General features: G+C 35.8%; 1 protein-coding gene across 1 annotated transcript in view; it reads right to left on the reverse strand.

Annotated features, from left to right (window-relative positions):
• Window positions 1-687: 687 nt before the first annotated feature.
• The window catches only part of LOC149838304 (ATP-dependent DNA helicase Q-like 4A), a 90,383-nt gene continuing 76,108 nt past the window's right edge, over window positions 688-14,962 (reverse strand). Inside the window, exons 18-29 of the mRNA XM_090008221.1 lie at window positions 8,130-8,253; window positions 6,952-7,022; window positions 6,780-6,848; window positions 6,565-6,666; window positions 6,316-6,474; window positions 6,086-6,166; window positions 5,846-6,007; window positions 5,675-5,730; window positions 1,719-1,830; window positions 1,524-1,618; window positions 1,362-1,439; window positions 688-1,282 (exon numbers count right to left, since the gene is read on the reverse strand). Of these exons, the coding sequence (XP_089864347.1) occupies window positions 871-1,282; window positions 1,362-1,439; window positions 1,524-1,618; window positions 1,719-1,830; window positions 5,675-5,730; window positions 5,846-6,007; window positions 6,086-6,166; window positions 6,316-6,474; window positions 6,565-6,666; window positions 6,780-6,848; window positions 6,952-7,022; window positions 8,130-8,253 (1,521 nt within the window). The 3' untranslated portion in view covers window positions 688-870. The remainder of the gene's footprint in view (window positions 1,283-1,361; window positions 1,440-1,523; window positions 1,619-1,718; window positions 1,831-5,674; window positions 5,731-5,845; window positions 6,008-6,085; window positions 6,167-6,315; window positions 6,475-6,564; window positions 6,667-6,779; window positions 6,849-6,951; window positions 7,023-8,129; window positions 8,254-14,962) is intronic.

Below are 14,962 nucleotides of genomic sequence, written 5' to 3' on the forward strand. Positions count from 1 at the left end.
TAACATTCTGATCCATCTTTTTTTTAAAATTTTTAACACAAGTAGGCAAAAAATATCATAAAACAAACAGGAAAAAAGCAATCACACTTGTTCATCTCTTATTTTAGGAACACTATTGAGTCTATATCTTAGCGCTCATTTGTCATTTTTCAACGAATAAGGTATCATTTGAAAATGCATTTCTATTTGTTTTTTTCAAAATCCTTCATTTTATGGGCCAAAACCTCCTCTAAAGACATTGTTCACTTGTTCTAGTCTACAAAGTATGTTTCTATTTCAATTTTATAACTCAAAAACAAGAACCCTCGAAAGGTTTTCAATTCTAACTCAAAACATGAAATTTATGGTCCTATGTCTCAACTTTCTAATGATTATAAAAACATAAGTTTTGGACGTTGGACTGGAGAGATATAAATCTAAAAAGAATGACTATTCTATAAAAAAACAATCACATATTTGAGAAAAAGTTCATATGTGCAAAGAGTAAAAAGGTCATTTTAAATCCAGATATTTACAATTTTGAACATGTGAAGAATATCAAAAATTGTAGAACATTTTAAAAAACATGTCGATTTTGTCTGTACAGTGAAGTCATTTTCCATTCATGATATCCTTACAAGAAAAGGCCCATCAAATTGATCATGAATTTTACTTGGATTACATTCACTAAAAAACACTATCGTGTTGCCTACAAAATTTAGTAGCATCTATTAGATTGCTCCAGGTTGCAAATGCTACAACATGCCGTCCAGCCATAATATAATGAGGCAGGAATTACATAAGTAGACAACGCTCAAAGCTTCCCAAACAACTATAACATGAATACATGATTTACAACCAATGATTGCAGGAACCATGCCGCATTAAAGTTTACACGTGATCTTTTCTAAATGCATACCTAACAAACATGTTAACTGCACTATTGGCACTCTTTTTTGGTTTTGACTGCGATGGTGATACCCTGCCTTCACTAATGTGGCTCCTCGAGGGATCCAATCCGTCCAGATCAATATCAACAACCTGATCATAATTCATAGCCATTGTTTTAGTTCTGCTTGATTGTGTCTTTTTTGACTCCCCTTTATTCACTTTTTTCTTCATTGAACCACCATTCTCAATGAAATCATCGTCATGATTTATTCCAGATTTTGAAGAGGCATTTGAGTCTCTCCGACGCTTAACAGATTCATCAATTTCACAATTGCTGCTCATCCTCTGGTAATCTTCGATAGTAGATTCAATAGTTTCAAGCACCCGAGCCCCATATTTATTTACTTTAGCCCTATTACAAAGAATCAAGTAAAACATATTATGAACAAGTTCAATGGTAAAGTGCAGATTTCAGGCAAATACCAACTTACTTTGAGATGCCATTAATCTCAAGAAGTTCCTCTATTGTCCTAGGGATTCTCTTGCTTATCTGCTGCAAAGTGGCATTTCTGCAATTGGAAATAGAATATTCTCACTATTTTGGATTTCTCAAGGCTGAGCAAAAGGGAAAATTCACAGAACAAGTAGTTCACCCAAAGATGTGATAAGCCATAAGACCCTCAGGAGCTTCCTTTACAAGCAAGGTTCTAAGAATGCGCAAAGCAGAATAAAGTTCAGCCGACAGGTTCTGCAATGTGATACGCATGAAAGCATAGTCAAATGGTAGTACTGAAAAGGAACTAGAAGCTGTTTTTTTAGTAGGTTGGAAGAAATGTATATCATGATACCGTGTCCACTTCTGGTTGAGGCTGCCCAGGAGCATCAATCGGTGTCTTTGCAGGAAGTAATGAGGTTTCAATTTTTTCAGTTTTGTCTGCCTTTCTGGGTGGAGCAGGAAATCTGCAATATAACAACACAGCTCAACTTCCCAAATAATGTACAAAACAAACTGAAAAAACTTCATTTATTGTTTATATAGTTTTCATTAGCAAAATTTTGCTGGTTACTAATTCAAACCATCTTAGCAACAGCTTCAGCTTAGGCACACAACTCATTCAATAGACCAATTATGCTCGAAAGTTGGAGAAGCTGACCAGCAGATATAAATAAATGAAAGCCATTTCATACAATCATAAAATGCTTCACACAGATACATGATTGCTACCAATCAATCTTCAATGACTGCATAGTCCTACAAGGATGGTATTTACTTAACCAAGAACAAAGAAAAATGAAAATAAGTTTGACCCATTCAAATAACATCTACCCAATTCCCCAAATGCAAAGAGTGTATCTTGCAATGCATTACAATCAAAATATTGCATAATACTATGTTGTTGAATGTCTGGCAAGCATTAATATCAGCATTCAGCTGATGCCATTTGATAGCCTTCAAGCCATCAAGATCTTCATGCTTATAGTAGTGCCACATAAGCTATTCAGGTTGCTTAGTCTACTGAGCTGCTAGGCTGTTGCTTCTGTACAGAACTCCAAGAGATGACTTCAGCTTAGAGTGCATGTAGAAGTAGAGTTGCACATCATTGATCTACTCATGTATGCTAGACATTCAGATGAATAAAATTTGAGTCACAAGGGACATGGCAGTCTTTAGATATCCTTGCCTGCTTTACATAGGTCTGAATTGGTCTTTCCGTTAGAAAAGTAGTCACATGAATTTTCCTAAACCCACTTTTCCAATCTGACAACAATATTTTCCTGTAAAGCAAGGTCTTAAGATTTTTCATATATTTTCCCAATTAGACTTTAGGATCCATCCCTCTTCTACTAGCTTCTAATTCTGGAATCTCTCTCTATCTCTCATGTTCTTGAATTTGGCACATATGCAATGATAAGACAAAAGCGCCCACGTTAAATCGCTCTAATAGCTCCCTCAGGCTTTAGCGTACGGCACATCTTCAAGGTAGATAAAGGTTTGATCTGATTGAGTGAGGTTATTAGCATCTGGACCCAGACGCAGATATTGCCTTGCCTAAGCTAGGCCCAATAGGATATGGTACCAGCACAGCAGCACCTCAAAGTTGGACGCAGGTCCAGCCTATGCCTGAGTCATTGACAGTCCTACAAGCATGACTTTGATACTTTGGATTGTGATCCCAAACCATCATGAATTGGCTACATTTCAAAATCAGTTGCATGCAGCCATATTTTGGATTTTCAGATATGCCTACTACTCTATATGGACCATCTATGCTTGCTCTACAACTCTATAGCTTCTTGACTATGGTGCATATTTCCATGATTTAGGATGATTCCCTTTCATCTAATTGCATCTTTGCTCAAAATCCAGCTCCAGCCTTCGCATGTTCAGAAAACTGGTCCTGAATATGGTTTCAGCAAATCTTTTTTTCTGTTTTTGTGTTTTAGGTTACATAGTTGACTAGGCAAAGTTATGCAAATTATTTTATGTTTTCTGCCAGTTCAGGCATGTGCAATGCAAATTGTAAAGAATTAGAGATCTTTATTGTGTGGATACCTTACATCTTCCAATGGACCAGCACCAAGAACACCTACATTTGCCTTTTCCTAATTAGATTTCAATTTTAAGCAATGTTTAGTTCATGGCTCATAGGACTAATGAAAAGTCAACCACAAGCCAATGATGACCTACTAAGGTCGAGACCTAAAGCTGGTTGTGCATGAGATATAGGACATGGCATAGAAGGATTTAGGCATCAAATATATAGTTTATGTCTAGGACTGACAGCCCTAAGAGAAATTGGTTGATCATGTTTAGTAGTTTTTTAGGATTAGATCTATGCTGTTAACTCGAAGTGGGTCTAAGCAATCCACAAAGGAATCAAGTAATTAAAAGTGTAACTGAATTAACCTGGCCTGCACATATATGACAACCTACTTGTCAATTTTTGGAGCTTTTGTGTCCCAGATATTTGTAGTTTGTCATGGATTTTCAGACGAGACTATTAACTGTGTTTTATCATATTCCAATAAAAGTTGTTGGTTACAAGACGCAAGCAATGCTACACAGGTGCAAGTTGTTACGGACCGCCCCGGATCCGATCCAGAGAAGTTGCTCCAGGTTCGACCCAAAGGATCCGCCCCAGTCAAAATCCGATCCAGAGGAGCCGCCCAGTCCCAAGATCCAGTCCAGGGAAACCTGCCCAGCCTGGAATACTACCCAGGCTGGGACTATGGTTGGACGCCCCCCTAGACTCCTATCTAGGGTGAGGTTGTGCCTGTGTATTTTAGTGTTTTATCCTCCTGTAAATCTATATATAAATGAATCCTGCTTAGCTTATTTTCAATGAAGTTTAATCAGAGCTTTCTCTAAGCTTCATTCTTGGTTCTTGTTCTTGTTCTATGAGAAAACATATTTTTCACTCGCTTCTCTTCCATGCCCGCCATCGACCCGAAGGGAACACCTTTTCTCTCTCCCTTGTTGTTGACCTCTTATCCACCACATGCATCCCTGTGCAGCCATCTAAGAAAGATGTCTCTTTCTCTCTCCCCCATCGATGCACGCCCCTCCTTCACGTGGTGTGCGTCCCTCTCCAGAGTTGTGCCTTGTTCCATGTGCCCAGATCCGGAGAACCAATCTCTCTGGGAGCTCAGATTCTAACACAGGTGCGAAGGGTGTGACATGGCAAATTAAAAAAATATATATTGGATGCGAAGTTGCTGAAATACACATTCCTACTAATGTATGTACAATCTAGTTGGAAAATTGTAGGTGCAAGTTATATATACTCAATCTGACCTCATAGATGTGTTTAGATGGTTGGTTTGCTAGGCATCATACTATGGATCATTTTTTTGATGTAAAAATATGATGTTGAGTCATGAAATTTTGGTACATTATGGGCCATTGATTTTTAAAGCCCTTGAAAACCAACTTACTTTTTTGCAAAAAAAAAATGATTTAAAACCTGTTTTCTACTAAAGTAACTATATGGATCACATTTGTAAGCTTAAATTTACAAAAAAATGGAAATTTTGTGAAAAAGTTGGTGTTTTCTATTAGATTGCATGTACAAATGACTAGCAAATTTATATTCCATATATACATTAAAACGGTCGGATGTGAGGTTGACCGCACCCAACACTTATTGACCTGCACCAAGTGCCAAGCCGTGTCGTGGTGACGGGTGCTGCACCCACACCCAACAGTGTTGACGCAGGTGCTTCACTGGTACAGAAGCACCCATGTTACATAGACCACAAGCTACTATTTCAAACGTTGGTGTCACTTACAATGAGTTATAAGCTTCCTACTAAAATAGGTGCATGTATGTGCTCCCTCTGCATATAATTATTCTCCCTTTCTCCCATCAGTGTCTCTTGATGACTTTGGACATTATAAAAAGAAATAAGATTCATAAGTGGTACATTCTAAAGAGTTTCTAGAGAATTAGAGAACAAAAGGTTATTTACCCTCAAGGATAGTTATGGCCTATTGTAAGAGATTCACCAATCTAGATTCAATCTTGTTCTTATATCGAAGTATTTGAAGTACATACCATATTAGAAGGTTTGCACACAAAGAATTGGGAAAAGGTACCCTATACTAGGTCAGATCAGATGTGATCCAATTTATAATGGTTTATGCCCTTCATTTTCTCTTGCAACTTTTTCTTTACAAGATAGGTCCACAGAAAAGGTACAAGTTGCAATCTTGGATCCATATCGAGGAAAAAATAAAGCAGTTAGTAAAGCAGTATCAAAGTATGATGCCTTCATCAAAGAAATAATACGAATATCAAACTACCTTAAAATGATCTTTTGCTGGCCAGAGCAAAGGTTGTTAGCCTTAGATTGATTAACCTGCAGATATAGACAAAGAAAACCTAGCACTAGCAGGGATTGGCCAAATGACCACATAAAAAGAATGATCAAACAGAAGCATTAACACTCAAACAAATACATGGAAGTTCCAAACCTTCAAGACCGATAATACAGATCCATAAATATCACTTTTCTTAACATCCTCAACAAGAAAGTCTTCAATAACAAGATGACGTAACACACGAGAAGCATAGGTCTTCCCCAGATGCTTCCCTGCTCCATGGAGGCTCAACAAGTCATGTTTGAGTTTTTTAACCTAACCATTGAGATCAGCTAGTCATGCTAAAGAAAACAAAGTAGTAATAAATAAATAGCAAATCTGTGAGGAACTTACACTTTGACACAATGAACCCCGATAAACATCCAATAAATGAGATGAAGAGTAGCGTTCACCAGTTGACCTTACCAATTCTACCTGCAGGCGATCAATCAGTGAAGGAAAAATATCAACACAAATTAATTAACCCAGGAATTACCAAATAAAAGTTCATCAAATTCATGAACAAACTGGGAGAGCTTAGTGGAAATAGAAGACAAGAACAAACAGAAAACCCAGTTCCTAACCAGCTCCATTGCTATGTTTGTGACATCCTTCTCAACAAAAGTCAACATCTTGCAACAGTTGTCACATGTCTTTCCACAGTTTCTAGGATCAAACTTCTCCCCAAAATGAACCAGCTGCAATAGCCTTCGACAGTCCACATCATTTTCACAATAACCAACCTGACTTGCAGTTTACAGAACAGCAATAATGAAGCACAAGCCTTACACGCAAAAAACAAACAAAACCATCACTTAAGCATACATAGATACCATGCGTAGAAGATTCTCAATGTTAGTTTCCAAACGACCAGCTCCATATGCCAAGGAGCTCTGTTCAAAAGTTCCAGGACTAAGCATATACTTAACCCGAATCTACAACAAACAAAATGGGGAAAAAAAAGATTAGGAAACAGATTCCTGGAAACTCATGTTTCCCATTCCAATTGCAGAAAAATCAATTAGATCACATTCATGCAGCAACATACATAATCGCTATAGCTGTAATATAATACACAGGATGAACGTTGACCATCCCTTCCAGCTCGCCCACATTCCTATGCAGAGGAAACAAACATTCATGTGCACAAAAATGGAAGAATCAGTGTTCAAAGTAATTGAATATGTGCAATAGAAAACAGTTTAGTAACTATAGCACACCTGATGATAGCCTTCAATAGATTTAGGTAGAGAATGATGAATCACAAACCTAACATCTGGCTTGTTGATACCTAAAATAAAAAAACAACTGTGGTTACAAAGCATGAAAAGCAAATTCTACACATAGATATGCATGCATATACGCACAAATAAACATGCATTCACATGTAAACCCCCCTCCTCCCACCACATGCACGCACATACATACATACACACACACTGCATATATAGATGGTGACAAATGTATTTTTTCAACAACTTCAATAAAAAATACTTAAATAGTTAAAATGAAATAATTTCAATTTAGTGCAAAAATTTTCAGTTGCCATTTCATCACAGTCTTTTGATAAAAAATCATAAATTTTATGGTTGTAAAACTAAAGGTTGAAAACTTTAACGGTGGTTCTTAATGCTAACCCCTTCATTATTGCATATAATAAATAGAAACTTCAAATTTTGCAAGGGAGCCAAGGAGGCTATTTCTAACTAATTGAAGGGACTCACATCCTTTCTCCCATCGATATGCAATAAACACTACTTGGTAAGAAAAGGAGTTAGGATCGATGGATGGCTTTCAATGTAAAGTTTTGTGGTTTAAGGCAGAGCATGTTTGGCCCATGGAAAGGAATAATCTGGTTACGTCTTTCTCTTATAGATAACAACTCCTTTTCATGATGGCATCTCTCTCTCTCTCTCTCTCTCTCTCTCTCTCTCTCTCTCTCTCTCTAAACAAGGACAAATCACTTGGCATGTGTATCCTGCGTTGGCGTGACACGACACTCGAGCACACCAGGACACTTCATGGACACAATCACCATTGTGTCATTAACTTATATCTATTTATTTTTATGATCTTGATTAATTATTTTGCATTTTCAAGCATTTTTATTATTCAAAATTTGTCATCAATTACATTACATTTGATTTTCAATTGTTATTATATATACACACACACACACACACTTATATACATATATGTATGTACATAAATACACACTCGCACATACAGACTGTGTGTATGGTCGTATCTCGGCCTCCAAATTTTCTAGAATTGCCATGTCATACTAAGTGTATCTGCATCGTATCCCATTCCCGCATCCATATCCATGTGACATAACTCTCGGCACAGACACACACAATATAAATATAGATAGAGATATGTGATTATCAAGGGATACCCATTCCAAATGCAACTGTGGCACAAATTATATTTATTTCATCTTTGCTCCATTGTTTCTGAACCAAAGCCCGTTGCTGAGGATCCATGTTAGCATGATAAAATGCTGCTTTATGACCAAATTCCTGCAGAAGAAAGACAATCCATTCATTCCAATAACAAGGACCATGCATTTGTTTGCTAACAAAAAATTATAGTTCATAATAATCAAATTAACCATAAAACATGGCCAAAATCAAAACCAATATTGGTTAAAAACTTTTGAAAAAACAGACAAAACACTAAAGGTCATGGAGATAGAATAGTGTTGACGTTGTTAAATTCAAAAAACATAACAAAATAGCATGCTTGAATATAACTAGGGCTGCATAACAAGCCAAGGCGTTTTTGAAAAGCTCAGGCTCATCTAAGCAAAGCACAGATCGAGTTTGGTTTGTTTATTAAGCAGGATGAGTTCCAAACTAGTTCGAGGTTCATTTAGTTGAATGAGTGGAGCTTGACCTTAAGCTTATACTCATTAAAGCTTGTTAGAGCTAAGTTGTGTTTTAATTGTATAAATAGAACATGGTTAATTATCTTATTTGATGCATTCACTGCAAAAAAAAAAGTGTTTCTTTATTGGTTAGCCTCTTCACTTTTGACTAATGTGAAGGGTTGGAATCATGTCTCCTCTACACTCCCACTTTTTTTAGAATAATATTTACTAATTTAAAAGTCAACTCAAGCTGAACCAAGCCAACTTCAAAAGCGCTCAAGCTCGACCTAGCCAAGCTTGGATATTAATGCTTAGACTTGACTTGACATGACTGTAGCTTGGTTAGAGCTAATGTCAAGCTTGAGCATAGTTCAGGCTGGACCAATCTGCAGTCAAACAGCCCAAGGCTCAGGCTCAACTTGAATATTATTAATGCAATTACAAACACATAAAAACTTCTTATAAAAATCTAAACATGGTCCAAATAACTAGGATACACAAGATGATCAGACTCATACATCATTGAAATGACCATATGAAGGTATGATGAGTACAGCTAGAAAATTGGTTACCAACCCATCGTCATGCTTTAATTAGGAAACAGTTTTTATGGTCCAATAATTGCAAAGTGCTAGCCTACTGGCCAAGCAGAAGGAAAGACCATGGCCCAATTAACATTGACAAATGTAAATCATTTAAATGATCAAAGTCTAATGACCATCCATAAAACCAATCTTCTTAGCATAATAAAATATTCATAAGAAATATTTGTTGGAGAGCATGAGGAGGGTTGTTGCAATGATCCATCAAGGTATCGAGAATGATCTAGAGAGTAGGGACAAGAAAATTGGCAAAAAAATCACACTTAGTGTGGGTAAGAGGTACTTTCATGGTAAATGGACTTTTCTGTGTGTTGGGTTACTTTAGAGGGGAGGGGCAAAGGAGGAGCAGCAGCATGAGATCCATTCTCCCATTCATTTATGACAGTGAATCCTATTCTTTATACATACACACATCATTTTCAAAAGCACTAGATTTTTCAGGCTTTTTTTTTAACTTGAGTCAATGAAACATCACCTATTTTTTCGCCTGATCCTAGTTCACAAGGCAAAACTTCCCTAACTAGAGGCATTATATATGGTGTCATGTGAAAATGAAACAAGGACAGAAAGCCCAACAAGTGTACCATTTTCAAAACACGTGTAAATAAATTAAACCGTGATGTATGCTTCAACATATTGCTTATGCACATAACTCCTCCGTAGAAGAAATCTCACTTAGAAGATCCAATTGTGTCTCTATCCCACCAAGTAGGTTTGTATCTTATGATACTTTGACACCAAACTACTGAGCATGCTTAATAGCTTTAAAATCCTATTATGAACCAACACACTATAATGAAGCCAAAAACCTTTCACAATGGGTTGAAGCCATGAATGTTGAACTAAATGCCCTTAAAAAGGCAAAGACTTGGGAAGTTGTCTCATTACCCTTAAGAAAGAAAGCTATAGGAAGCAGATGGATCTTTAAGGTTAAAACAAAGAGTGATGGGACCCTAGAAATATATAAAGCTACATTAGTGGCCAAAGGATATTCCCAAGAATACGGAATTGACTATGAGGAAACCTTTGCACTAGTAGCTAGGATGACTAGTGCGAAGACTTTCATAGTCATTGCATCTATTAAAAGATGGCTCATATATCAACTTAATGTTAAAAATGTATTTCTCAATGGTGAACTAAATGAGGAGGTTTATATGGACCCTCCGTCGAGATTTGATATTGAAAAAGGTAAAAACTTAAGAAGGCCATGTTATTGAGAAGCGACTTTGGATCTGAATCCAAATCCAAATCCAAATCTAGATCCAGACTGATGTGCTTATGTAACATGTATACTTATTTTTTCTGTTTAGCCCCCCTCATGTAAGAGGTCTTGTACTGCCCACTTAAGGGCATTATTGTATTACATGTTTTAATATTAAAAGGAACCCACGACCCACAAAAGGTGTAGAGACATTGTTGCAACTTTCTTCTTCTTTTATCTCTATTCTTCTTTCTCTCAATCTCCGATGACGTGTTTCTGATTTACACTTGTGTGGTCTTAATCAGGCTCCTAAGACCTGGTATGATAGATTTAGTAATGTGATGACTAATCGGGGTTTTCATTCTTGCTATACTGACATTGCTCTCTTTGTCAAAAGTAAAAGTTCTAAGATTGTAATTTTTCTATTGTACGTAGATGACATGATAATAATTGGAAGTGACAAACAGAGAGTTAATGATATTAAAAATGTTTTAAAATAAAATGTTGATATGTCCGATATGAGTTTTCTAAGATATTTTTGAGGTATTGAAGTTGCTTACTCTCCAAGAAGATATATTCTTTCTCAAATAAAGTTTGTTGTTGATATTTGTACTAAGTCGAGCATTTCAAATGATAAGAAATTGGAAACACATGAAATGATCAATGCATAATTAAGGCTTGAAGATAGAACTCTTCTCGAAGATCCTACACCTTATCATCAACTAATCGGGTCACTCACCTACTTGTCTATCACCAAACCAGACATAGCTCATGCTATTTATTCTGTCCAACCATAGTACATATGAGTGTTGTATTAAGAATCGTCAAATATATAAAGAATATTATAACTAAAGGGTTTTTCTAATCATCATCTTCTTCTTTAGATTTACTTACATATACTGATGCAGATTGGGAAGGAAATCCTAATGATAGAATCTCAACTACTGGTTTTTGTGTTTTCTTAGGAAATTCATTAATTGTTTGGAGATGCAAAAAGCAATAGAAGGTATCGTTATCATCAACAAAAGTTGAATATAGAGTTGTAGCAACAACAACCATAGAGCTTGTATAGTTATGGAATCTTCTCAAAGATATGAGAGTTGGCATATCTAAACCTTCAAAGATGTGTTGCAATAATAAAAACACAATTTACATTGCCAACAACCGCACCTTTCATGAGCGTACTAAAATATTGAGATGGACCATCATTATGTTCGTGACGAATTTTTTAGAGGAACAATTGAGTTACTCTATGTCACATCAGAATTTCAGGTCGCATATTTTTCACCAAAGTTTTGGCTGCACCTCGTTTCTTGTTTCTTATTAACAAGCCTTCAATGTTCACATCTTAAGTTTGAGGGGGGTGCTAAAATAGGTTATATACAAATATATATGTACATATATACAGTTGTAATTTGTATATCCCTTTAAAGGCATTTTGGTCATTATACTATCATGTAATAGTATTGTTCATTAGGATAGGTTTTTCATTTATTTATTTTTATTTTTCATTTAAAGTCTTTTTTGTAAAGAGCATGGGCTCAGCTCTATGGTCAAAAGACCATAGAGTCGTTTGGGGCTCTCCAACGGTCACATTTGTGACCGTTGCGAGCTCCTAACGACTCTATTGGGAGCTCCCCAATAGAGCCCCATGCCCTCCTTTTGTGTATAAACAGGGGTTGAACCCCTCTCTTGTAACCAATACTTAGGCATTTTCATTCAATAAAGATATATTTGTTTACTTTTGTGCTTATAATCTAGACTCTTAGAAGTCTTTGTATGCACTTTTGTGTTTATATTGTGCCTTTGTATTGTCCTTTCTTGTACTTGTGTATGTGCTTAAGGACTTTGCTTTGTAATTTTGTATACTTCATTATACCTTTGCCTCTAATCCTGTTCAACATGGAAAAATGAAACATGTTGAACTTGATCAACACTTCATATGGGAGAAGGTTGAAAGCATGCAGATTCAGCCTCTTTTTATCAAGGGTGATGACCAAGCAGCAGATCTGTTTACTAAACCATTAACTTGTGCTCAGCATTGGCTTCTTAAGCGCAAACTGTCCATGGTCATCACAAATGAACCATGTTCAGTTCAAGGAGACGTGTTAAGATTGTAATTTGTGTAAGGGCATTCCTACCCTTTTATGTGTAACCATTAATGTGTTGTATTTTCCCTTATGTGCAAGGGTATTATTGTACAATGTTCTTATAAGTATAATGGGGTGTGAACAACAGGATAATGCATCATCCTTATTTCACGCATTCCTCTTTATCTCTCTCTTTTCTTTCTCATTTTTGTGTGGCTGCAAGGTACGAATCCAAAGTAGCATTTCTCTCATTTTAAAGTTAAAAATCTTTTTTTAAAAGTCATATTTCTAGAAACATAAAGTTTCGGTTTTAAAATCAACATGCATTTTTGGTTATCTTCATAACTCAAAAAAACAAAAGGAATGGCACGAGGAGAAATTTTATCATTTTTGTTGGTAAAAACAAAACATTTCCACCCAAAAACTCTTAATCTAGAACAATCTGAAGCTAATTCAAAATTTTGTTTAACTGGAGATACATTTTGTAAAACAGAAGATGGCATCTTATTGATAATATATACAACAATTAAAGTAGCTTCAACCCAAAATTCTTTTGGTACTTAGTTTGCTATAAATAAGGTCTTTGTGGTGTATATAATGTGCTTATGCTTCCTTTCAACCAAACCATTTGTTGTGGTGTGTGAGGATATGAACTTTGGTATGTAATGCAATGAAGTTTTAGATAATAAACTCTTTTGATAAAAAAAACTCTTCCTGAATCAGTGCAAAAAAAAATATCATTTTAAATTTTATTTTTGACTAAGTTATGAAATATTTGAAATTGAGAGAAAACTTTAGATTTATGTTTAAGAAACTAGATCCAAGTATGTCTAGAAAATCATCAACAAAAATTACATAATAAGCATAACCACCTTTAGATATAACAAGTATTGTAATATCGCGTATTTTCAAACTTAGCCAAAAATCTCAAAATGGCTAAGTTTGGGAGAGAAATCGTTTGAGGCTCAATTTTTAGACCGGTGTTTCTGAGTCCAGGTTTGACTCAAGTATCATCAACTATGTTCAAACGAGCCAATCGAAACGTGAGAAAAAGTTTTAGTTTCGACATTTAAATTCAAGCAAAATTCAAGTTATTTTCAGGCGAAATTCAGAATTTTATATACGTGTAATATATCGTTGGATGCGTCTCGGAATTCTGAGCGCAACAATATTTTGTTTCGTTCTGGTTTGCACGAAAATCACGTTTTTCTGAAAATTGAGCAGTTTGTCGAAATGGATCCAGAGTTGAATCGGATTGGATCCAAGGCCTACGATCCAAAGTAATATGGATTTGGGTCCTATTTAAGTCCTACTTAAATCTGGATTTGATCCAGGTCTTGATCCATTTTCGTTTTGGCTATGGGTTTGGATCTTGGATCCGGATCCAAATCCAAGCCCAGTGTTTTTCCAGCTTTAAATTCAATATAAAACCTTAATTTGGAGTTTAATAAGGTTGATAAGCCTTTTGGGTTAATTTGGTTATTTTTGAAAGTTTTTAGATATTTTAATTAATTAATTAATTAATAATAATTATAATAATTGATATCAATTCCGAATTTTTATTTTTGGGCTGAGTGGGACTCTCTAAAAGAGTCCCTATTCTTACCTAAGAGAGAGTTTTAAAAAGATTGAAAGTTTTAAAAAGAAGTCAACTTTAAAGAGTTTTAAAATAAATTTTTTGGAAACTCCAAAGTTTTGGAAACTCTCTCCAAAGGGGGGGGGGGGGGGGGGGTCACCCCCTCTCCCACTCATTATATAAAGAGAAAAAAAAAGAGAGAGAAAGAAAGAGGGAAAGGGGAAGAGAGAGAAAGAGAAGGAGAGGAAGAGAGAAAGGGAAGGAGAGGAAAGAGAGGAAGGAGGAAGAAGAAGAGTCTTCTTCTCCAGCCCAACCCCTTTTCCACCATTGTTTTTCTCTATTCTTCGATTTTTTCAAAGGTACGGGTCTCCTCTTTTAAATATAAGTGAGAAATCGAACGCCGATTCGATTCTCATGCAATATTTAGTGTGAATCCATGATAAAACGGGTGAATCTATATGTTCATCCTAGAATATATGGATCTTTTCTTCCATGACTGTATTTTTTATGTTTTCCTTCATCTTGATCATGAAAAAAAAATTGTACATGTGTAACAGAAATTTTAGCAGTGTTAGGAGTGGTTCTTTTAGAACCCGCTTTCATGAATATCGATTTTTATAGATGGATCATACCATGGACTATGTATATGCAAGAAAAGATGTGTTGAAATCAGGTTATATGCTGGTGTTATGGAGGAAACTGAATATGCATACATTCTTGACCGAATATTCACGAATGAGTTTAATATTCATGTTATATATTTCTGCATATGCCTATGTTCTGATTCGTAGCATGCATATATGGAGGTAATCATGTTTAATCATGCATATTAGAGCCATAAATCTGTTAATGCATGCATGTATAAATTCTAATAACCTGTAATCCCCTGT

Source organism: Nuphar pumila, chromosome 5 (assembly GCF_984573655.1).
Source record: "Nuphar pumila chromosome 5, dmNupPumi1.hap1.1, whole genome shotgun sequence".
Lineage (NCBI taxonomy): Eukaryota > Viridiplantae > Streptophyta > Magnoliopsida > Nymphaeales > Nymphaeaceae > Nuphar > Nuphar pumila.